This window comes from Microtus pennsylvanicus, chromosome 10 (genome assembly GCF_037038515.1).
Source record: "Microtus pennsylvanicus isolate mMicPen1 chromosome 10, mMicPen1.hap1, whole genome shotgun sequence".
Lineage (NCBI taxonomy): Eukaryota > Metazoa > Chordata > Mammalia > Rodentia > Cricetidae > Microtus > Microtus pennsylvanicus.
In genome coordinates, this window is record NC_134588.1 from 95,641,132 (window position 1) to 95,665,644 (window position 24,513).

The 24,513-nt window shown below is 35.3% G+C and overlaps 1 protein-coding gene across 27 annotated transcripts in view; it reads right to left on the bottom strand.

Annotated features, from left to right (window-relative positions):
• The window catches only part of Cep170 (centrosomal protein 170), an 84,601-nt gene that overhangs the window by 19,793 nt on the left and 40,295 nt on the right, over window positions 1-24,513 (bottom strand). For 7 of the 27 annotated variants that reach the window (XM_075989231.1, XM_075989229.1, XM_075989227.1 and 4 more), the window contains 6 exons: window positions 24,029-24,186; window positions 23,549-23,842; window positions 11,916-12,065; window positions 9,170-9,290; window positions 6,200-8,026; window positions 645-879 (listed from right to left, as the gene is read on the bottom strand). In XM_075989231.1, the coding sequence (XP_075845346.1) occupies window positions 645-879; window positions 6,200-8,026; window positions 9,170-9,290; window positions 11,916-12,065; window positions 23,549-23,842; window positions 24,029-24,186 (2,785 nt within the window). The remainder of the gene's footprint in view (window positions 1-644; window positions 880-6,199; window positions 8,027-9,169; window positions 9,291-11,915; window positions 12,066-23,548; window positions 23,843-24,028; window positions 24,187-24,513) is intronic. The other 20 variants (XM_075989236.1, XM_075989233.1, XM_075989239.1 and 17 more) reach the window with 6 other exon arrangements.

A 24,513-nucleotide genomic window follows, 5' to 3' on the forward strand; every position in this document is an offset into this window, starting at 1 on the left:
AAACCAAACAGCAATAAAAAAGATAAAAAAGATTAAAGTTGCTCAGTAACATTCGTAGCCTATCTGAAACAGATAGACTGTTTATTTAGATTAGATTAAAAGGAAAGTACTCTGTACACTGTCTAAACTAATGTTAACTAGGTGTAGTTAAACCATCTTTCAAAAGTTATTCTTACCAGCATCTCTATTAGAATCTTAAAAAAGTGTGAAGGGGACCAAAATAGATGGGTTCTATGAAGTGCTCTGCCCTATGTCAAGAGCATGAACATTAAATAATTTAAAATGAAAACAAACAGAAAGTCTGATAGAGAGTAATTCTTTGGATAAAACATTTAATTCTGAGGAATTTCATTTCTTAGATAATTTGTACAAATGTAGAAGGGAACTTTTGTTATTAAACTGTAATGTTTTTATTTTTAATTTTTTTATGTGCATGTGTGTGTGTGCTTCTGAGTGTTTGTCTGTGCATCACATAATGCAGGAACTTTTTGCACCAGATCCTCAGGAACTGAAGTTATAGACAGTTTAGATGTGTGTGCTGGGAGCCAAACTCAGGTCATCTACTTAGCCCTTAACTGCTAGCCCTTAGCCAGTTCTCTCCAGCCCCCCTCAATGTGCAATGCTGATAAAGACTGAAAACCAACCTGGCTATCTCTTCTCGATGGGCAGTCCAATCTCGGATATAGTCTTCCTGCTCTTTAATTCGGTGCTTGAATGAAGAACTAGCAGGCATTGCTGATCCAGTGCTCTGCATGCGAGTGGTTTTCAGGGCTGGAGAAGTACGTAGACGAGTATGTTTAGGGGAATTACGGTTTGATCCAAATTCATCTTCTGAGGTGGAAGCATAATCAGTGGGAAAGCGCCTCCATCTTGAATTTACTAAATTAGTTTAATTATTAAAAAAAGAATTATTATGTTATCATTTTAAAGATAAAATAAAAATCATGATTTCAAAATCACCACGAGAGCTCACACACAACACAATTTTCAGTAACTGACATACATATACACACCTCACAAAAAACTGTAGTCTACTACTCCTTAAGATAGAAACATTGTATTTTGGGAAATTAAAAACAATGAATAATTAAAAACAATTGAAAGACCGGTTTTTTTTTAAATACTGTAGTGAATAAACATTCCAATGAAAAAGTTCACTAATGATAAAAGACTAAACAAGCTCTAGTCAAAAATGCTTAACAGGGGTGTTTTTCAGTTGCAAATATTTCTTGAGTAGCGATATGGATGCTTTTTAAATGACAGCAACAACATTAACATGACAAAAATAAAATGGGAAAAGATTTCCTCATGCCACATGGACTTTGAACACGGAGATGATGAAAACCCTCTTTTCCCAACACAGAAACGTGCATAATTCCTGCTATAGAAATTATGCCTTTATGGCAGAAAAAAAAACATTACCTCTGTCATTCAACATCCTGTTACGCTATGGTTGGAAAAAACTTTTTACATGGTAAAAAACACAACAAAGCATCTTCAATACAACTCTTTGCTGCTTTAACAATGAAAACATACGGTCAAAATAGACAATGGTGTAAAATCTACAAAGCATAAAACTACACAAGCTACTCTCACAACCACCAACATTTAAGGCACAAGAGATCATTCAGATAGAAACATCAAAGTGCCAATTACTTTCTCATTTACAGTTAGTAAAGACATTTAAAAATATTACTGCTGACACACTAAAAATCAGAAGACAAATTAATGTGGACATTTTACTAATACAAGTAATTTGTAAAGTATAAACAAGTGAAGAACAGAGAAGATAATGTCTAATTCATGGCAGGAAATATTTATTTAATGACTAATATATACCTAGCACTTGGGTCAAGTAACTGGCTCACAAGTGCTAAGAATAGTTTTTAATGAATGAATTCCTGGATAGCTATCATTTGTATTTATAAAATTTAGAATCATGAAATATCTTTGGTATTCTAAGCGACGAAAAATTTAGCAACCGCTGCAATTCCCAACTGCCACTAATAGCACTATGTGACTTTTCTTTCTCTTCAATCCTGAACCTGGCTTACTCCATGTAACCTCAGAATTTCCTCATCTTCCACTAGAATTTTGTACTCCTCTTGATACCTCTTCCCAAAATTGTATTTTCCTTGAAGTTAGTTGGTTCATAGATAAAACCGACATCAATGCCAACAGAGATGGCTTAAAGCAGAGAAATCTATAAGAATAATATGTAATAAGTCAGAGCCCACTCCTCTGTGCTCATTAATACCCTATTTGCAGCTCTTGGGATGGGGTCTAGATTGATGGGTATAGGAGAATAAGCATACGTAGAGAAAGTTCATGGGTCACTGTAAAAATAAATATATAAATAGTTGTTTGGTTTTTTTCCTGAAGGGAGATATATAATAGTTATTATTTCATTGTTAATTTCACAGGATTTCAAAATCATCATGGAAACACAACTCTGGTGTCTATGAGCATGTTTCTAGAAGGACTTAACTGAGCATCGAAGATTTACTCTAAATTCAGGTTGGTGCCCGGTATGGGAGAGAAAAAGAGGAGAAAGTGGATTGGCAAAGAAAATGGAATAAAAAAAGGTTTTCTGACTTTTACCTATTCAGATTAAATGAAAAAAATACTTTCATTCTTTGGAATTTTCTGTTTACACAATACATTTAATTTATATAACTAGGTTCATTTGACCTAGTTAATAGATCACTAAATTGAGTATCTAAACTGGGAATGTTTGAAACACCAATTTCTATAATTTGTTGGTTGGTGAAGCACTAGTTATACAAATGAAAATGAGAGTAAGTTTCAAGATCATTTTAAACTTCTAAGTCACAAGAAACTAGTTTATTTATAACATTATTAAATTTGTTTTCACATAGCAAACAGAATCATGCCTTGAAAGTACATATCATATATGTATTTATATAATCCTTTGAGAAATTAAATTATTTGTGCAGGTTTTTTTTTTTTTTTGGTTTTTCGAGACAGGGTTTCTCTGCAGTTTTGGAGCTTGCCCTGGATTGTGCAGCTTTAATTTGACAATAAATGATATTCTGTCACTGCCAAAAATTATTTTAGTTAGAAAATGTACAACATTCTTTCCTTGCTGAAGGTGTAAACATGTTTACTACAAAATATTGTTATCCATGATGCCTAGAATAAAAAAGGTTCATTAGTAGATAGCTGTGAATGTTCTTTTTTAATGTAATTAACACATTAATCCTAAAATACAATTACAGATTAGAAGGTCAGAAAAAACATTTTATTTTCATTATATATCAGAATATTTTAAAGGGGAATTAAAGCACAAAAGTTTTGTTGTATATAAGCATTTAGCAGTAAGATCATTTGAGGACATAAAATTCTGAGCATACTTTGTATTTTGTATTTTTGTTCTTCACTCGAAGAAAGAATTAACAAAAGTCATGCATGCTTTTTTAATTTTCACTATTTAGATTTTGAGATTTAGAATAAAAAGAAAAACATTCAAGAAAAAAATTGAAAATATTAATAACATTTTCTAAAGTGTGCACTTAAAGTAACGAACCTCGGCCACTTTATTAGTAGTGGCGGTGCTCCGTTCATAACAGTGTACAGCTGTTAGAGACAGGATCCTCTATACAGTGCAAGTCTGGGGCAGAGTAAGTAGCCCAGGCTAGCCTAGACTGCAGCTGGTCAGCTGCTTTATTTTGATAACTTAGGGTCCTTAATTTTAAACACCAAAATCTCAAACAAAACAAACTTGGGGTATTTTCATTGTCACCAAAAGAATATGGGAGAAAGGCAAGTCATTAAACCCTTGGAAGCAAATTATACCAGAGATGCATAAAAGAATGGCTACCAATGTTGCTAGACATTTCCAATCAACAATGCTTACCATATTAAATGAAAGAAAAACCTGCTCATGACTTAGTCCAAAATACTGAATCAAAATAATTGTTACATACGTTAATGTGGACAGTATAACAGGAGGTAGGTAACTTCAAGATCTTTAAAGTTTAAATGGAGAATAGAAACATTGACCAGTATGATTCCATGTTCTTTTAAGCCTTATTTTCTTCTCTTTTCCCACTCAAGATAATACAATTATTTTAAACAGAAATGTTATAGCATCATAGACATTCAATTGTTAGAACCAAACATAAATCTGTTAGTAATCATTCCATGCAACAACTATTAAGTATATTCTTCACTGACATGGACTGGATAATACAATAGGATTTCAATGATTTAGTAAACAACACCCAAATTATTATACTGCATGGTCACCTTGTATATATACTTCTAGTCATAACAGATACTAGCTGTCTTCTGGAAGCTAATATATAGCTCCATTTCTTTACAGTACAGTAGCAAAAGCTAGTAATAAAGGCCCTTGATTCTCATCTTGTCTTGTTATTTGACCAAAAATTATTTCATATCCCCAGTTCCCCTCTTAAATTCCATGACTGCAATTATGTAATATCTGATGACTTAGTATAAAGAATAAAAGTAACAATTTTCCCTTGAGAAATTAAGGAATTCTAAGATACTTGATTTGTTTTAGATAAAGAAAAGTGAATATCAAGCTCTATATTCAAAGCAGAAATCAAAATTAGTCTGTCTCTATATAATATGAAATCTTATACTTGTTTCTCAGACTTGCCAGGTGGTCCTATTTAGACCACATTTTAAAAAAGCCCCTCATACTCAAGAATAAGGAATAAAGCTGGATTGTCCATATGGAAAGAGCGAGTCATTCAGCAGAGAAGAAGGTACTTCATGCTTCTTGCTAACACACAGCTTACATCACGGCTCACGTCAGGATGCAAGGAAACGTAAATATGTTAATGTGCTTGAATGGGGGTGAGGTAGTAAAACAAGCAGTCTTTCAGAGGAAATCAGAGTACACACCAGAGAACACAGCACAAAGGGAAGGAACTGAGAAGAAAGATCCATAAAAAACAAATAACAATACCTAGCAATCAATTCATTAATGGTAGGTTAAAGACTGACATATGGAAGCTGACCAGAATAACAAAGAAAATGTCATTCATCCTCCAGGAAGCGTGACTGTATTCTCTAGCTTCAGTATACATCGATCCTACCAGAGTCTATGACTGTCATTATCAAAGCCCCTGACCAATGGAGATGGAAAGAAAGTAAGAGTGGACGAAAGCAACAGTAAAAAAGCAAAAACCAAACCCACAACATTTACAAAATACTACTTGTTTTGAGTCAGAGAGGATGTATTATAAATCAAGCAAAAATAAAGGAAAGATTATATACCAATGTTCCTCCACTTTTAACTCAAAACTTAGGCTCACTTAGCTTGCTGGAAAAGAATCATAAACCTTCAAGTCTTCAAACAGCCGGTCTACCCTTCCTGGCCTTTTCAGTATAAGTATAAGTAGTTGATTGTGAGGTAATAAGACCACATTTATTACATGAGAATACACACAAAGCTATCTGTCTCACTGCTGTGGTCACATACTCTTAGTGGCTTCAGCTTAAATACAAATAAGCCAATAGCACTTCAATACTGGCAGACTGTATATACTGACTGCAATTATATTCAATTATGTAATTACTCCAGTTAAATGCTACAACAGGACTTTGTGAGATAATGCTCACAATTAATTAGCCTTCCAATTTAGTTTAACACACATATGATTAGTAATTGTTCCATGAATCCACTTTCTTCCACTGAAATAAGTGAAGAGTTAATTTTCAAGAGCCCCAACCACAAATGTAACTATATAAAACATAATATATATGTATTACTTATATTTTATATAAATAAATATACATATATTTTCTCTTTAAATCAGCAATTTCTTTCCAAAAGGGCTGAAAAAAGGTATATTGCTTCTCTTTGGGTTCAGAAGACATTTGAAATTTCTGATTTTAGAAGCATAACATTATTTTTAGAATGGATAGTAATTCTTAATATAATTCTGACAAACAAATCTAACTATTATCAAATAAAAAAATTAAAACTCCTAAATCTGTTCAGTTATTTTGTAATCACTTCTTTGTCTAAGACTTTAATTGGAAGTACATTGACTTCTGAATTTTGCATTTTAATGGAGGGGACATTAACCCTCTAATCTTAACCTTATTTTTGAATTATTTTGCTAAGAGAGCTAGAAATTTAATTTTAAATAAAGACTCCACACAGAGAGCATGCTAATGTTATTAGAAATCTGGATACAATTACCTGAAGGAGAGCCATGAGTGGAGGTCACGCTTTTGACCTTGGAGTCTGATAGCCGTGAGATACTGTTGGCTCTAGTTCTAGGAGAAAATTTATCTGATGGCACTAATCTGGCTCCACTCCTAATGATGGCTTCTGCAGTGCGGGAAGAGGCACTACTTCTTGATATTGTTGCTTCAGAGTCACTGCGGGCAGATAATGAGCCAAGTCTTGTTCTTCGAGGCTGAGCTAATAAATCAATCCGAGAGATGGTTCGCCTTCCTGTGGGTGGTTTTGATGTGGAACTTGTGGTGGATACTTCAGAGGCAACAGATGCTTTGTCAGCATCAGCAAGTTCACTGTCGGAAGCCTCACCAAGCCGGGCTCGGCGCAGAAGGGAAGTCCTGGTGGGCCTTGGCCTTGGGAGAGTGGTCGATTTACTTGACGAACCAGAGGCAACAGGAGAAGTCTTAGACTTTGTTCCTTTGCCTCCTTCCAGTTTGGAATGTATGTTGTGCTCGTCAGCTGAGGTGAATGGAGTCCTCCCATGAGGTTTGCAGGAGTATGTTTCCTGGTCAGATGACATAATGTCAGAGATAGCAGAATGAGGTACACTAGAGGTCTGGTCATCATCTGTTAAGTCTACAGAAGGCTGCCGGATTCTTCCACTGGACTGGACAAATTTTCGACCATCTGCTCTTGCACCTATATCTGTAGAGCGGCTTTTTGCTTTCTTTTCAATTTTCTCCCTAGTGCCTGACTTTGTAGCATCTTTGGAAGGGGAACTCGTGGAACACCTGTCTTTATAGAGGCTAGTGAAACTCTTCCGCTTTTGGGTGGACTTTCTTTCTGTCTCTCCAGTAACCAGACTAATTGTACTGGCTGTGTCTACATCAGATTCTGGTGAAATAGAATTGTCTCTATTGTAACTAGGAGTATCTGGGCCTTCATCAGTTTTATTATTATCCTCACGCAGTTTAGCTTCTAGAAAAGCCATCACTGCTTCCGTGTCTTTTAGAATCAAGGTTGTGTCCATGCTAGAATCAGTATCTAAAGAGTCGCTTCTTTCTCGAAGTCTGCTTGCAGATGCCAAGGCTAAGGAAGTGGGAGCAGAAGAACTCTGCTTGTTGATATGGGGAATAAGCTCTATGGGTATGTTTGAGCTGGGCTTTTCTATGGTGAAACTCCCTTGACGCACTAACGACTTTGAGGACTCTTTCTTGTCTCCTTTGGACGTCTGACTTTTTGGAATTTCCTCAGCTTTTCTTCTCTTGCTTTCATTTTGCATAACTCTTTCTCCCTTGCTTGTAGAATGTCCTGAAATTCTTTCTACAGGTTGGGACTCTTGCTTAGAAGACTCCTCCCTATATTTATCTATGTGGCCGGAAGCACTTTTTGAAGACAGTTTAGCAGGAGTCCACTGGGCCTGCTCCTTCTGTTCCTGTTGTTGTTGGATTTTAGCTAATGTTTGTTTTACTAAAGAAGTTTCTTTATCGGTCTCACTCTTCTCCTTGCTAGAAGAGCTAGCTGAGTGAAGGAGGGCTTTATTGTCGCCACCAGTTTTAGGAATCTCACCATTGACTGCCCTGTTCATTTGACTCAGGCTTCTGTCTGCATCATGCTTCTCGTGCTGGGGTACCTGGGCAGCAGATTCTTTTTCCTGCAGTTCTGTATCTTGCTTCTCTCCTATCTCTGACCTCTGTGTTAGCACCTTTGCTCTGGAGCTCTCCAGAGGCTTTTCTTCATTTGGGAGCTGGGGAAGAGTTCGCCTCTTTCTCTCTCCCTGACTAGCCAAGGAAGCTGCAGAGCTAGTACTTCTCAGTGAAACACCAACTTCACTAGCATCTGTCTCTATAAAATAAAAACACCAAAGTAGGAATATATTAGAGCAAAAAGATACAAATATAAAAGTGTCAAATTATACTACATTTTGAGTGATAAGTCTAAAAATAGCCTCGGTATGAAATGAATGCCATCACTTCAGGAAATCTGTACTTCCTGAGGGGGGCACCTTAGCCCTTACAAGGCATTAAAAGAAATCTGTGTCAATAAAAAAAATGTGAGAGTAGTAAAAAAAAAAGTGGCAAGATATGTCATAATTTTATATACCAAGGTACTTTTAAACTGTAATTTTCTGGTATATTAAGGCAGCTTATAAAAGTAAAAGACTAGTTTCCTTCTTTTCAACTTGGTAGATCTCAATGAAAAAATAAACACTTTGAAGCAACAATGTAGAGACAAATTTGATAATATTAAAAAATTTGAGGGGATCTCTAAGTTTGTCTTTACTTCTGTAAAACTAATTATAAAAAATTTAAGTATAAATTGACAGTTTAGAATTCTATATACTTATAGGCATAAGATGACATTATTGCTTATGAACATAGTGAAAAATAATTAAATCAGTACTTTGATAACTTAATTCATAATATAAATTCATATATAAAGTTCATCTAGAAATGATCACTTGTCTTTAGTTTGATTGCACTGTAAGGATAGTTTCACATTTTCTAATAGACTGGCATATCAAGAAGGGTATTTTTTTAACTGAAAAGGAAAACCATGAAGCTTTAACATTATACCTGAATAGCAAAAAAATTTACAATAGTAAGTATCCTTTTGCCTTTGGAAGGTTCAACTTATGAGCTAGCTACATGAAAGTTTTTGAAGGGAAAAGGACTTTAGCCAGGTTGTATAGCAGAACACTGTGCATAACATAAAAAATGAGCTCCTCAGTTTACCCCCAACACTGCAGAAAGAGATAGGTTTATTAGTTAGATACTTTCTACTGCTTATATTTCCCTAACATACAAAATATTAATTAAAGCCTAGCATTTACTCAAAGTCAACATACTGTTCAAGCATGAAATATATGAATATGCTCATTAAGCTTATTTACATAAGTTTAGCTTGTTTCTTTTTAAGACACGTAATCTATTTATAAAGAAGACAGAAAAAGTAAAAAATGGAGGAAGATGAGAAAAAAGAAATTACCGTTTTCTACAGTTGCAGACAATTCCATTAACCTTTCTTCTGGATCATGCCTTGTGTGATTAGCAGCCAAACTAGCCCACTGTGACACCCAACGTTTGCTTCCAGATGAAGCTACCCCTTCCTAAACAAGGAAAACAGAGTGAGACAAAGCAGCAGTTCTGTCAACGCTGATTGTCATGAAAGAGACCTTCATTCAGTCACATCATGTGACACTGAAGCCGTGTCTGAAGCTCAGCTTGTTATGCTTCATATCTAAGAGGAAGATTCTCTAACTGCCCTTTCAACCAGATTTTACCATCACTGAATTTAGTGTATCATTTCCTGTGCTTATACAGTAACAGTGACAGGCCCACTCCAGAAGCTTACAGTTTACATATCACAGCTCTGCAGCTAGCCCAGTGGAGTCAGGTTTAATCCATTAAAAGGAACAGAGAGTCTAAAGAGCTATTGAAGTACCTGCTAGTGCTCTACTCTCTAGGAAATCAGGCAGACTCCAACTTTCATGAACTATTAAATATGCTAGGACAAGTCTTAATAGATTTCAAGAACCCAAAGCCTGAGACTTTTTATGGTATTTAAGCTGAAAATAACTCTATGAGTTTTTCTATATCCAGTCTGAACTCAGACCCATTTGTGTTTAGATTTGTCTTTTAGACAAATGGTTTTTGAACCCTTCTAGTGAAGTGTATAGGTCCCTTAACCCATGAACACAACACCCTAGCATTTCTTAAGGGTAATATAAACACTGTATCTCTCAAGCCATAATCAGAGGTGAGAACAGCCAGTGAAGTAAAAAAAAAAGGGGTGGGGTGGGGTAGGGAGTGGGGATGCTGGGAGTATCCAGCTCTGTGGAAGAGCACTTGCTCAGCACACATGAGGCCAAGTTCAATCCCTAATAATACAAACAAAAAAAGACTCCTCTCCAAATCTTAACTCAGGAATTCACACGAAAACTGAAATGCCAATAGGAAATGGAAAACAACAACATAAGGTTTATTTTGAACTATTTAAAGCATACCTTATTAAAAAAGAAACCCAAGTTACTGTTTTAATTACGAATAGGCTAAGGTTAGATACTTATAAAGTAATGATTTCATATAGATAATACACTGTATGGTTTCAAAAATAGGTTAAAATAGTCAAGTACAGAGATTGATGTATTTAGACAAAAGGAGACCAAAGCTATCTGCCTTCTTGAACTCCCTTCCAAGGTTCTGCAGTACCTGCCCACAGCTCTGAGCACTAAAGGCAGAGCACATCATCCTGCACTATGCTGAGAAATCCACGACAGGGTGGTCTTGCAACAGGTGTTTCCCCAAACAGGTGGCTTTACATACTTAGGGCAGCTGTTTTTTGTTATAATGGTCTGTCATGTGATGGCTGTGAAGGTAGGAACTTATTAGAGCTATATGAATTTTACTTGGCATGGATTGAGAAAGAAAGAAGAGGGAATATAAAGTAATTCACAAAAACCTTTCCCTGAATTTATCAAAATATCAACACACTACTTGATATCACTATTGATAATTACCTGTTTTTAGGGTATGAATTAAAAAGAAACGACAAATTTCTCTAAAGGGAAAATAAAGAACACTAAAAAGCTGTAATTGCTTTGACAATTTTCAGAAAATGGCAAACCACTGAGGAATAGTTTTAATACTATTCAATAAACATACCTGTCTCTAAAGCTATTTAATTTGTAAGAATATAAATGAAATAGTGTTATATAACATGATTTTTAATTTATATTTACCCACCATTCACTTATAACTAATTAGTTTCCTTAAAGAAACATAATCTTAAGAGTAAGATAACAAATTAAGAAAGCGAGGCCAGGTGAGGAAGTGGCTCAGTGATTATGAACACTTGCTGTACAAGTCTGACAACTGGAGTTCAAATTCCCAGCAATCACATAAAAAGCTGGGCATGGCTATGTGTGCCTGTGGAAAGTCCCTGTCCTAAAGGAGTAAGGTGGAGTGTTAATAGAGGAAGACACCTGTGTGCTTCTCTGGCTCTCACATGCACACACACACACAGACACACACACACACAGACACACACACACACACACACACACACACACACGCATGCATGCACGCACACATCCACCCACCTCCCCCCTCCCCGAAAAAATAACCAAAGTTCAAATTCTGGCTCCACAAATGACAACATTTAAGACCACAGCAAGGTTAATTTCTATGTTCTGCATTTTCCTAATTTGTAAAACAGCCTGAAGGCTTCCTTCCACTGAAAGTTGCTGCCTATTATCTGAACAAATAATACTTCCAACTCATACAAACATTTTATATTTTCTTTTGCTACATAAAATGGAGTGGAAGTTTGAAGTCATTGCTATGTCAATCAAGCTATCCTCAGGTGTCCTCACTGCATCCTGGCTTGCTCCACACGGCACTCACTGCAGTGTTTCCTGAGCTCGGTCGTCACTTCCAAACACATACCTCTTAAAAAGCCTAAGTAGTGTGTATTTCTGTTTTGTCTCATTGTACTACTTACAAAAAGGGGAATATAATTTATTATTTTTTTCCTGAATTGTAATTATTCTCCTAACTTTGAAAGAACAATGAAAACTAAGAACTAAACCAAAACTGCTTTAGGTTTTCATTCAAAATAAAAAGTCAAAATTTAGTTTTTGAGGTATTTTACAAGGGGAGATCTATATCAACACTTAAAATTACTTCTAAATGGTAAGAACTTACATTTTATGCATATAAAAAGAATCGCATACCTCTGAGTTATGAAACCCAGGTGTGCTGAATGGCTTTCTTTCTTCCATTACTACTGAAGCAGAGTTGATAGCCCAATCTTTAATCAGACCTTTATGCTTTTCATTGATAATAGGCCTACTATAATCCTGATTGTCATCTACTCCAAATACCTAGGAGGAAAAATTTGTTTCACAATGAAAATGAAAGTGTGGGTACCAGGTTAGTATGTGAACATCAACAGCATCAGAAGCAAACAAAAATATCCTAAATTAACCTCACCTAGCAATTTCAGAAACAGGGAAATTTCATGACAGGATGACTCCCCAGCTGGACTGGACAGAAAGCCAACAGCTGCAGATATGGCTATCCTTTTTAATAGTTAGCAAATATTCTAGTTGATAGAGGGAAATATTCGTAACACTACATTAGATCTGTTGAATGACTTAATGATTCTGAACACTACAATCATGAGAATCATGTTTTTAGCTTGTTTCATGTTTCTATTTTGGAGAAGCACACAAAAAAGAGAAATATATGCCTCTTCTTTATTTGCTTTTTTACTAAAAAAGTTTCATGAACATATATCACTTACATTTATACATGTAATTTCCTAAGGTGCCAAACAAGATTTTATTGTTGATTTTCACAAAGTACAGCAATTGTTGGAAATGCAGGTTCTTGGTCTACTCACACAGATAGCAATAAGTAAATGGCTGTCAATGGTCAATACTTTAAAAAGTTCTCAACACAGAGACAATAGTCATACGGTTATATTTTCCCAACAGGAAAGACTCCAGACTTTGTCATTTTCTGGCATACAAAAAAACCTGGATATAATACTTTGCCAACAAATTGGAATAAAGCAATAGCTAATTATATTTAACATTTTATTTTAATATTCAATCTGAACTTGGTTCAACTGAATGGATAAATATCCCTCAGATTTACTCATTACTATATGGGACATTGATCATTACAAGCAGAAAAATATGCCCTTGAAGTAGCAATCTGTAGAAATGTCCTTTGAAATATTCACTTCCTACAAGAGAAAACCACTTCCAGTGGTGCCGACTCTTCTCATGCTGACTCATCTACAAATGTGTGGGATAGTATTCATAGCTACACTGAGACACATGAAGCCCACAGGTTGTAGGTTGGAAATTGATGGTCCTATAATAATCTGATAAATTCTGAACTGTGCATTTAGTAAAGTAGAGACCATATCTCTAAATTCAGTGAAATATGGAAATTTTTACCACTAAACAGCTTTATTGCTTAATTTAATTTAAATGCAGTTTTTCAAGAATTTGATTAGAATTATCATTCCTTTAAAAACAAGTTGCACATTATTAACTTAAGTTAAATGAAACCATTAATAGTACATGGAATACAGGATATAGACAGGAATAAATAAAAAGAATTTCTTTGCTTCATCCTGCTAAACATTGGAGTAAACTAAGCAATTAAAGCAGAGAAAGAAAGAGAGTATACCTGGATCTTGTTGACTTTACCCTGATTTGTAAGGAAAGCAACATTAGACCTTAAGTGGCTTGTGGATCATTTGCCAAATAGTTCACTACAAGTTTACTGGTTAGTTATTGTTATATTACCAGAAAAAGCAATAACTCGAATTTGAAGTAAAATAACCATATATGATTCCTTACATTTTGCATCACTGTGGTATGTCAATTTATAGTTTCTGATTTGGTGACAGTTAACTGAATTGACTTTTTAAAATACAATCACCAGATTTTCCAATAAATATGGTAAACCTCTTCAAAATACTTCTAATAAAAATGACTTGGACATTGCATGAATAGATTAGTATTTTGAAAATGTAACAAATTATACCCAGAATTGTGCTCTAATGGGAGTTGAAGGCAACAGAACTCCCAGCGATTTTCTACACATTCCCTTTAAAGTACCATCTGTTAGAGAATTGCCATTTTCTTTCTATACAGGTGACAGGGCAGGAAAAATTCCAGTGGGACAAGAAAAGCTTTGAGATTTCACATTTACGATTTATTAACTATTGAGGCAATCTCAGAGTGTAGTCCAGACTGACCTAAAACTCACTATTCATCTCACCTCAGCTTCTCAAGTGCTGTAATTACAGGCATGAATAAGCCACCATGGCCAGCTTTTAAAACACACTGAAAAATATGAGTAAGATAGCAATGGCTAGTCTACCTTAAACCAGTATGCATTCGTGTCTCACAGACATTCGCTTGTGACAGCTTGCATGAGGAAACACAGTGCACAGTCAGTTACACTATCTATATGCTTGGAGGCATGCATGGTTTTTGCATTTCTAAAGTACACATTTTGACATATGATCTAATAATGGTCTAGAATTTGGGAGTGTCTCAAACACGAAGAACGGATTTGTAAGACTTCCCATCTTTCATTCTAGACTGTCACCAGATTTCATCCATATGCACATAACTATTTGATTTACCAACTGTAGCTTACCTGTCATCATGGACAGCTCAAGATACTTGAAAAGCAGTCTGTTTGTCTTACACTCATTATTTTCTCTGTGCCCTACTCTATTTGGTGTCTACTACAACTTCAAACTTGTTCCTAACAAAATCTCTCTCCTTTAGCCAGGGATTCTTTAGGCTGGAGAAAGATACATACCTGTCTAGTACCTTTCCTTACTACAAGAGTCACAGAACAGACACAACAGGAGCTCTTTGGGGTCTGACAGATTACTGAGATAACTCTCATATAATCAAGGGAAGAATAACATTCACATGCTATCTACTGCTATCTCCTTGATCCAGGGAGATCCGCACCCTGGGACACCTGGGACTGATCCCTCCAACACACTCTAGTATTGGGGAAGGAGGAGAGCACCTTTCACTCCACAATACTGCATGTCTCACAGAACACAATCTCAGGCTTCAGCTCAGAATATGCACAGACCATATTCACTGTAGAATTCTCACCTACACCTCAGTGGCTACTCTAAGCAATTCAAACTGGCTACTGAGGCATGGTATTTACTAAATGTACAATAGGGTGGACACCACAGGAAATTTAAGTCTGTATGACTTAGTCCTACTAGGGTCTAATGCACACACCCCCAAGAACTTTAGAACCATAAAGGGGCACTTCATTATTAAACCAAACACCTGTGAATACCAGACTTTTAGATTCTGATCTCAACTTTGGATTAACATAAAAGAAAGGAATCCTCCAGATAAAACAGACTGTTATATACAACACAAGTGAAGCCCATGACTTTGGTTTTTCCACTACTAGATTATATTTAAAAGTACAAACTACAGAGCCCAGTGTTTCATACATTTCCATTCAAAATGGTAACAGTGGGGCTGGGGACTAGTGGTACTTCTATTAAGTAGCTGATTTTTTTGATATTCTATGGATATTTATGTTCCACCTATTAAACAAGTACACAGGTCAATTTATACGTATTAATATCAGATATAGGAGACTGGTTCCCTGTAACAGAAAACAGAGCTCAATGTGAAAGGAGGGAGAGGGGGAGACTATGTTATTATTATAGCAACACAAATGAAGAAAAAAATGAGAATTTCATTGTATAATACTTAATTTATAAAATTAAAAATAGAACTGAGGGTATAGATAAGTGGCAGAGTGCATATCTAACATGAATGAGGCCCAGTGCCAAAAAAGTCCCAATCAATTAAAATTTAGAATCCACCTTCTCAAAGAAATGTGGAAGCTAATAATGAACGCCAAGCTTTTGTAGGCTTATACTAATTATAGGATGGTGAAGGACTAAGATTTTAATCCTAACAAGGTGTCAAAATAAAAACACAGTCGAGTTTTAGACCAGAACAATTTTTCCACAAAGAATAAGATCCTGCTGGCTAAGTCAAATGGGGTTTCTATAAGTTAAATCATTAGTACAGGATCCCACACCTGACAAAAGAACATTTAAGAAACAATCCATTTTGGCTATCCTGAGTTTTTTGCTTTTCCATATAAGTTGAGTATTGTTCTTTTGAAGTCTGTGAAGAATTTTGCTGGGATTTCGATGGGCACTGCATTGAATCTGCAGATTGTTTTTGGTAAGATTGCTAGTAACTTCTGGAAGCATCATGATCCCTGACTTCAAACTCTACTACAGATCTACAATACTGAAAACAGCCTGGTATTGGCATAAGAACAGACAGGAGGACCAATGGAATCGAATTGAAGATCCAGATATTAATCCACACACCTACAAACACCTGATTTTTGACAAAGGAGCAAAAAATATCAAATGGAAAGAAGAAAGCATTTTCAACAAATGGTGCTGGCATAACTGGATATGAACATATAGAAAAATGAAAATAGATGCATATCAATCGCCATGCACAAAACTCAAGTCCAAATCAATCAAAGACCTCAATATAAAACCAACCACACTGAACCTCATAGAAGAGAAAGTGGGAATTACACTTGAACACATTGGCATTTCCTAATATACAGGTCACTTCCTAAATACAGCCCCAGTAGCACAAACACTGAGAGAAACAGTAAGTGTGACCTCCTGAAACTGAAAAGCTTCTGTAAAGCAAAGGACACGATCAACAAGACAAAACAGCAGCCTACAGAATGGGAAAAGATCTTCACCCACCCCACATCAGACAGAGGTCGGTCTGATCTCCAAAATACACAAAGCACTCAAGAAATTGGCCATCAAAATAACAAATAATCAAAAAAAAATGAGTTAAGGTACAGACCTAAACAGAGAACTCTCAACAGAGGAATCTAAAATGGCTGAAAGACACTTAAAAAGGCTCAGCATCCTTAGTAATCAGAGAAATGCAAATCAAAACAACTCTGAGATCCCATCTTACACCTGTAACAATAGCCAAGATCAAAAACACTGATAATAACTTATGCTGGAGAGGATGTAGGGTAAAGGGAACACTCCTCCATTGCTGGTGGGAGTGCAAACTGGTATAGATTGCAGCATTATTTGTAATAGTCAGAACCTGGAAACAGCTTTAATGTCCCCCAACCGAAGAATGGATAAGGAAAATGTGGTACATTTACATAATGGAGTACTACACAGCAGGAAAAAATAACGACATCTTGAATTTTGCAGGCAAATGGATAGATCCAAAAACATTACACTGAATGAAAGACAAATATCATATGTACTCACTCATAAGTGGCTTTCTGACATAAAGTAAAGAAAAAACCAGCCTACAATTCACAACCTGAGAGAACCTAGACAACAAAGAGGACCCTAAGAGAGACATGCCTGGATCTAAACTACAAGGGAAGTAGAAAAAGACAAGATTGGTTAAATTGGGAGTGTGGGGATCATGGAAGAGGGTAGAAGGGGAGGGAAGAAAATAGGAGAGGAACAGAGAAAAAATATATAGCTAAATAAAAACAACTAAAAAAAAGTCAATCCTTGAAGAGCTATGCTGAATTCCAAGGATATATTGTCAAAGAAATCAAAATGACCTAAGAAAGTTGGTATTTTTTTTTCTTTCTTTTGGTTTCTCGAGACAGGGTTTCTCTGTAGGTTTGGAGTCTGACCTGGAACTAGCTCTTGTAGATCAGGCTGGCCTCGAACTCACATAGATTCACCTGCTTCTGCCTCCTTAGTGCTGGGATTAAAGCTGTGTGCCACCACCTCCTGGCCAAAAGTTTTGTTCTTAAATTTATAGTATGTTCCCAGGAAAATATAACTTAACTTTTAAAAAAGAAAAATACCTTAAAATTCATTGGAATAAATATACAGTAATTATTTAACACTGTGATTCTGTTATTTGTAACTATTTTTTCAAATGTAAAATTTAGAAAAGGTTGTTACAAGAGCTCAGAATGGGTTAGGAGAGAGCATTTACCACTTCTTGTTCACAGCATTGTTATCTACAAAGATAGACTCAAGCTCAACATCTGTCAATAGATGAATAGATAAAAAGATCTATCATAGAATTAATTAAGATTTCTGATAAAAAAGAATGAGTAACAATGCATGTCACAACATAGATGAACCTTGAAGACAAAACTGGTCGGTCATTAAAGGCCACATATAGAATCTGAAATATCCAGACTAAGTAAATGTATAGAGGCAGAAAGCAAATAGTTGCCAATGGGTTGGAACAATGGGAAGAGACTACTGAAATGCAGGTTCTCTTTCAAGTAATAAACACATTCTGAAGTTAGGCAATGCACTCATTCCACAACAGTATGCATTACTACAGCTTCCAGACTGCACATTAATGTTTTACTTTTGAGAGCTGATGTTCCACTAATCATCATCATTCTGCCTCAGCTTACTAATTCCTGGAGTTATAGGTGTGTATTGTAGCACCTAACTGAACTGCACATTCTCTAGGACTAAAATACCCAATTTTATGTTATGTAAATTTTACTTCAATTTTTAAAATAAGTACTATATAACCTTTTCCTTGGTGCATTTTTCTTAATAACAAGAGTTTAACTTCTTTGTTATATAGTTAAATTACTTATATAGTCAAAATTTCTAATTTTTCAACCTTTTATATACCACTTCATTAAATCTGGCTATTTATCAGTGACTCTTTGTGCCAAACAGATTTTAAGCTGGAGGTGTTAGCTATTGGTAGAGCTCATCAGGCCCTATAGTCTTCCACTATATGGGTACTTTTACTGAAATTAACATATCTTCTTTTCTTCTGACCTAATCTCTATTCATTTACAGCTTTCAATACTATTAACTAGCTAAGCTTGTAACATAGATAGGACTTTTCAAGATCAAGACGTAAAAACTAGTTTTAGTTCATAAAAATAAAATAAAAAAAAAAGCTTGGCAGTTGTGGCACACACCTTTAATCGCAGAACTCAGGAGGCAGAGATGGGGATCTCTGTGAGTTGGAGGTCAGCATGGTCTACAGAGCAAATCCAGAACAGTAGTTACACCAAGAAACCCAGTCTCAAAACACCAAAAGAAAATTAAATATTTGGGTATCATGTTGGGTTTAACCAATCTATAAATTTACTGGAATACATCAGCTAATATATCAAAGATCATATAGTCAATGAAAAAGTACATCAAACTTTTACACTCATGCTTTCAAAAGATAATTATGTTCTACTACAAAACAAGATCATTCTAGAGATAGCAGGCAGAATTAAAACAGACAGAGGTTACTTCTATAGAGGAAAAAAAAAACCACATGATAGATGCCCTGATAGACAGTACAATCTAGTAGCTACTCTAGGGGCATCAGATAAAGCCTTTTAAGAAAGTTTAAGGAGTTCTTGTCTTAGTAAGACAAAAATGAGTTATGGAGGTGCTAGTGAGATAGCTAAGAAGGTACAAAGGCACTTGTTGTCATGCATGAGAACCTGAGTTCAATCCCATGAACTCAAAAGGTGAGAACTGAATTCCCCCAACTTGTCTGTCCTCTGACGTCTACATTCAGGTTCTCTCTCTCTCTCTCTCTCTCTCTCTCTCTCTCTCTCTCTCTCTCTCTCTCTCTCTCTCTCACACACACACACACACACAGATGTATGTAATAAGTGTTACTGAAATGGATGGTAATCATGGTTGTACAATGTTATAAATGTATTTTGAAACACTATACTACACACTTAGAATGGCAAACTATATGTTTTTTACAATAAAAATATTCAAAAAATAAAGAAGGTGAATTATGAAGAAATAGGCATGTAAGAATACAAGCACTTATTGGACTGAACATTAAGAGAAAAACTCTTCAAGCAGAAAAAAATCAAGACTTCATAAAACAATAAACAAAAGGAAACAATCTATTAAATGTCAGACTTCTAACAGAAAATGAGTTCCTCAGTCAGCTTTGAAAATTAGCATAGGATAGTTTCTTATACCCATGAAGGAAATGAAAATGGCTAAAAAGGTTTAGGAATTAGACAGAAAAGAAGTAAATAATTTTTCTTTTCTCAAAAATAAACCAATCAACCAACCAAAAAAAATGATGGGGAAAAAACATTACCATCAAAATTCAAAATGTAGAAATCTATATGAAAGTCCTACGATAACATCTGAGGCTCTCTAAATTACTCTCTTGGTTTCCATACACATGTAGATTTTTAGTGTATTCCAGTTTCTGCATCTATTTGGCTATGTCAATGCAAATTCTCTGTGGTATGTTTATATGTGCAAGTAAGTGTTCACGTAGGCATGTGTATGTATGCATTCAGGTGCACATGCATGTGCACTGCACACATGTGTGGAAGCCAGAGGTTATTATTAAATGTCTTCCTTGATTGCCTTTCACCTTAGTTTCTGAGACAGGATCTCTTACAAAACTTGGAGTCTATTGATTAAGCTAGACTGATTGGCCAATGAGCTAAGACAGGAGGACCACCTATGTCTGCCCTGTCAACACGCCCCTCGCTCTGTGGTTACAGATGTGTATTGCCACTCCTGGCTTTATATAATTGCTGAAGATCCAAACGTAAGTCCTCATGCTTGTACAAAGTACTTTACAGACAGCCCCTTTCCAGCTCTTTAAGTTTCTGATTCTGTATATCATGTTTTCCCTGGCTCTGATATAGATTCGATCTTGCTGTCACCATCAGGATTCAAACTGTCACTCCTGGATCCATGTTCTCAGTACTTGCTTTCTGACTCATTGCTCTGTCCATTTTATAATATATAGAGTTTTCTGTCTTCTTATTTATAGTCTCTTGGGTCTTTCCTTGGTCAAGAACTAAAACTAAGTAGACAATTTGCTACCAGTGGGAATCTATAAATGTTGATAAGTTTTTAATAAATCTCCACAACCTTCAGCATTAAAAAGAAAAAATAGGAAGTAAGTCCTCAGTGTCATATATAAGGGACTTCAATTCTCTTTCTCCAAAAGTAACTGTGGTCTTCTGAACAAGACTTTCTCCTTTACTGATGATGCCCATCTGGCTACTCTTGCCCTTCACTTTCTGAATAAGAATGGTCTATTCTTTTTATGAAAACTCTGTTATCCTTATTACAGGGGTAATTGTGTATGCTAAAAAAGAAGTCATCTGGCAGTTAAATCTAGTATTCATTGAGAATACTGAGGACAGTCCTATAGCCATAGAGTTTATAATTCTCTTTCCTCCTCAGGCAACTAAGGACAAAACCACAGAACTAGTAAAGTAATGATAATGCTTAGGATTAGAGTCAACAAGATGACAGTGAGTATGGAATCCTCTTTAGATTAGACAGCTTTAGCTATTATATTAGATGGCTGAGATGTGTAACCTAAGACCTCATCTTGGGCACTACTGTAACATTTCCTTCAACATGTTAAACTTCTCAAAGCATTCAATATACTACATTAAATTTATTTGTAATTATATTCCACTATACTTATTTCTTGAGACAAAGAATACACAGTCTTTTCAATTAGAATAATCCTCTCCTCATGCAATGTCTGGCACACTATCAATGAAATAATTACTCTTTAAAAGGTGAAGTAAGAAAGGAAGAAGCTATATGGAAGCTTTTGGGTACCAAGCAAATTCAGTTGGACAACAGATGCTCCAACTGTTATCACACAAACTTCAAAGGAGACTGCAGATGAATGAGCACGTCTGTTTACTACTCTGATCCAAGGTGCGGCTTATGCCTCAGTATGGTTACTCTTGTCCTCCTTTTTCTCTGCATCTACAGGATACTTTGTCTTCTTCAGATATATGAATCCACTTCTCCATGTCTGCTCCTGCAAAACAAACTTTAAGCTGACCTGACTTTGGCTTCCATATTTAAGCAGACCTACTGGATGGACTCTCAGCTCTCTTACTGTGGTAGTTCCATGATAATGGAGTGATTATTTTTTTCTTTGAAGCAATCTTGGTTTTAGTTACTGGTTTGTCCAAATGAAAAATGGCTAAATTAGCTATCCAGTCACATAATGTCATTGTTTTTAATGGGTCTTGCTCTAAAATCTTTGGTTTCTCCATTCTGAAAGTGATGATATTATTTTTGTCAAATACAGGATTCCTTAAGAATAAAAAAGACTACATATGATAATTTAAAACAATAATTAATAATCAGATTCTGTAAACTCCTCACTGCGTATCAGTTTCCTAAAGAGGCCCATTTGTAGCAATGCCTTTTTTCTTAATGGCTGGCCCAGGTCAGACTGGTCCTTTACACTGTAACTTCACTTTGGCTTCACATTTAATCCTTTTAGTGCTGAAAGAACTTTCGAGAACTTGCTAGTACTTTGGGTAGAGAGTCATATGTGGAAATGAATAATATAAAATGTAATAATCAAAGATTGTTTATATACAGTTCTCATAATAGACAACATAATAAGCATACTATGTGTTTTTAAATTCCTGTTAAACTTAAAAGAACCCTTCATTTCAGTAATGAATGACACTTAAGCTTAAAGTTGTTGGTTTATCCCAAGAGTATAGTACATGTAGAGTTTATACATTTAATTCCAGATGCCTGCAAGTAGCCATGTTCTTAACCTCTCTAATATATATAAAATCATAAAATAATATTTTAATGGAAAAATATTAATCACTGTCAATATTAATATTAGCTAATATTAATATTAAGCCAATATCAATGGCTTTTTAAAATCCATACTTCTTATTTAACATCAATAAAAGTATATATATTTTTATATACAATAAAAACATATAAGAATTATTTCCAAGACTAATGGGTCTCAAAGTCTGGCATTATGTGACTCTTAACAGTAAAATAATTAGACTCCTCAATAAACTTATGTCTACAAATTATATATGTATACCAGTGAATGCATCATAATACTACAGAACAGACTAAAATAGAAACGATACACTGAGAATTAAGAGAACATAATCCTACTATGTTTTCCTGCATCACAGAAGGTTAGATCTTGACCACTGACAGGACAATCTGACAACTCATCACCTAACTAGCGCACTCCAAATGTTAATGTGCATGTGAACTACATGGTTATCTTATTTTAATCACAGATTCGATTCAATATGTCTGTACTGGCCTCCTAAGTGATTCAATGTTTTACACTCATGAGCACATTTCGCACAACAAGAATCTAAATGAGATTACTGTTTAGCCAAACTTAGGTTGCTGTTTTCAAGGAAGTAAAATAAATAGCTCATTCTAAGGTTAACTCTTCACTATCACAACAAAATTGGGAAGTACTTTTAAACCATACAGAAATCATCATATAAATAAACCAACAACATCAAAGAAATATCTGAAATAAAGACAATCATTAGGACTGGGTAAAAGCCTGACTAAAATATAAAAACTGATTTTATTCTGATTTCATCAGATAGAAGTAAAAAGAAACAAAGAGAATCAAAAATAATCACAACATATGCTTTTAACCTGCTTCCAAAATGAAATTAGTAGGTAGAAACCTCTTAATATTTATATTTATTTAATAATAATAGCAATATATTTCTTTGTTCAGTTTTGATATAAATGCAAAATGGCATTACTTTTAAAGTAAAGGCCTAACTAGTTTAACATAGAAGACCTTACATATAGAACTTGGGAAAATTCAGAATATAAACAAATAAAAGAAAATATTTTGTCTTGCTGTTAATCTTCTAGGTCCCTAATAAAATTCTAAAGTTCCAATACCACCAACTGAATAAGAACATTTCACACCAACTCTCCAGTAAGGTCCAACAGTCAAAAACCCCGCAAAACTAACATCATACTCAAATTTCAATTATTTACCTTGTCAATCATTTTTCTTGCTTCCACCTCCTCACTGTTGGGATTCTCTAACTCAATGGTATAAGTACCCTTGTCACTTTGGTCATCATCATTATCCTTTTCTGAAGTAGCAGAAGTAGCTTGAGTTTTTAACATTTTATCCATCTCCTGGCTTGGTCTGTGCCCAAGACTCCCTGAACTTCTTAATAATGCAGACTGTAGGAAGGGTATGGACACCGATGGCTCCTCTGATTTCTGTTTTAACAATTTCCCATGTGGAACACCATGCCCCCCTCTGTGATGCGTAGAGCTAGTCTGTAAAGACAAAGAAACCACTTTGGCATCTGCTGGTGGAGATTTTGCTTTTTCAAGTTTTGTATGTGGTGTTGAGAAAGTAGTTTCCTGACATAAGATTCCTGAATTTTGAGTAAAAGAATATGACCTTCTCTTTCTGGAATGATCTTCATCAAAGAATGCAATCATAAAAGCAGTTTGACTTACAACAGTTTGGTCTTGATGCTTTTCAGTAGACTGGACCTTCTTTTTCTGTTCTGAGTGATGGCGTCGTAAATGTTCCTCAAGAGTTGCACGCCTGCTACAGCGCCTGTGCGCACCAGCATTCTCTGAATCACTCTGTGTGCCATCATCGTGTTTGTTTCCTAGACACAAGAAAGAAATGATATAGTAGCAAACACAAAAATTCCAAGGAGAAATTCAGAAGCACACACAAAACTGCTATTTGTTTTGACACTCTTCCCCTTTCTAATACAAAGTCGCATGTTCTTTTCTGTAACAGGCTCTGCACACTGTCCTCAAATGCAATGGTTACAAATACATTTAATCAATCAACAATGAGGTCCTTCAGTAACAACTGGATATATTACTTTTCTTTCTCTAAATCCTTATAAAAACTTATCAGTGACTTAAAAGATAAGCAGTGTTTCATCATTTCTCATAGTCTGTACTTATAACAGCAATACATATTA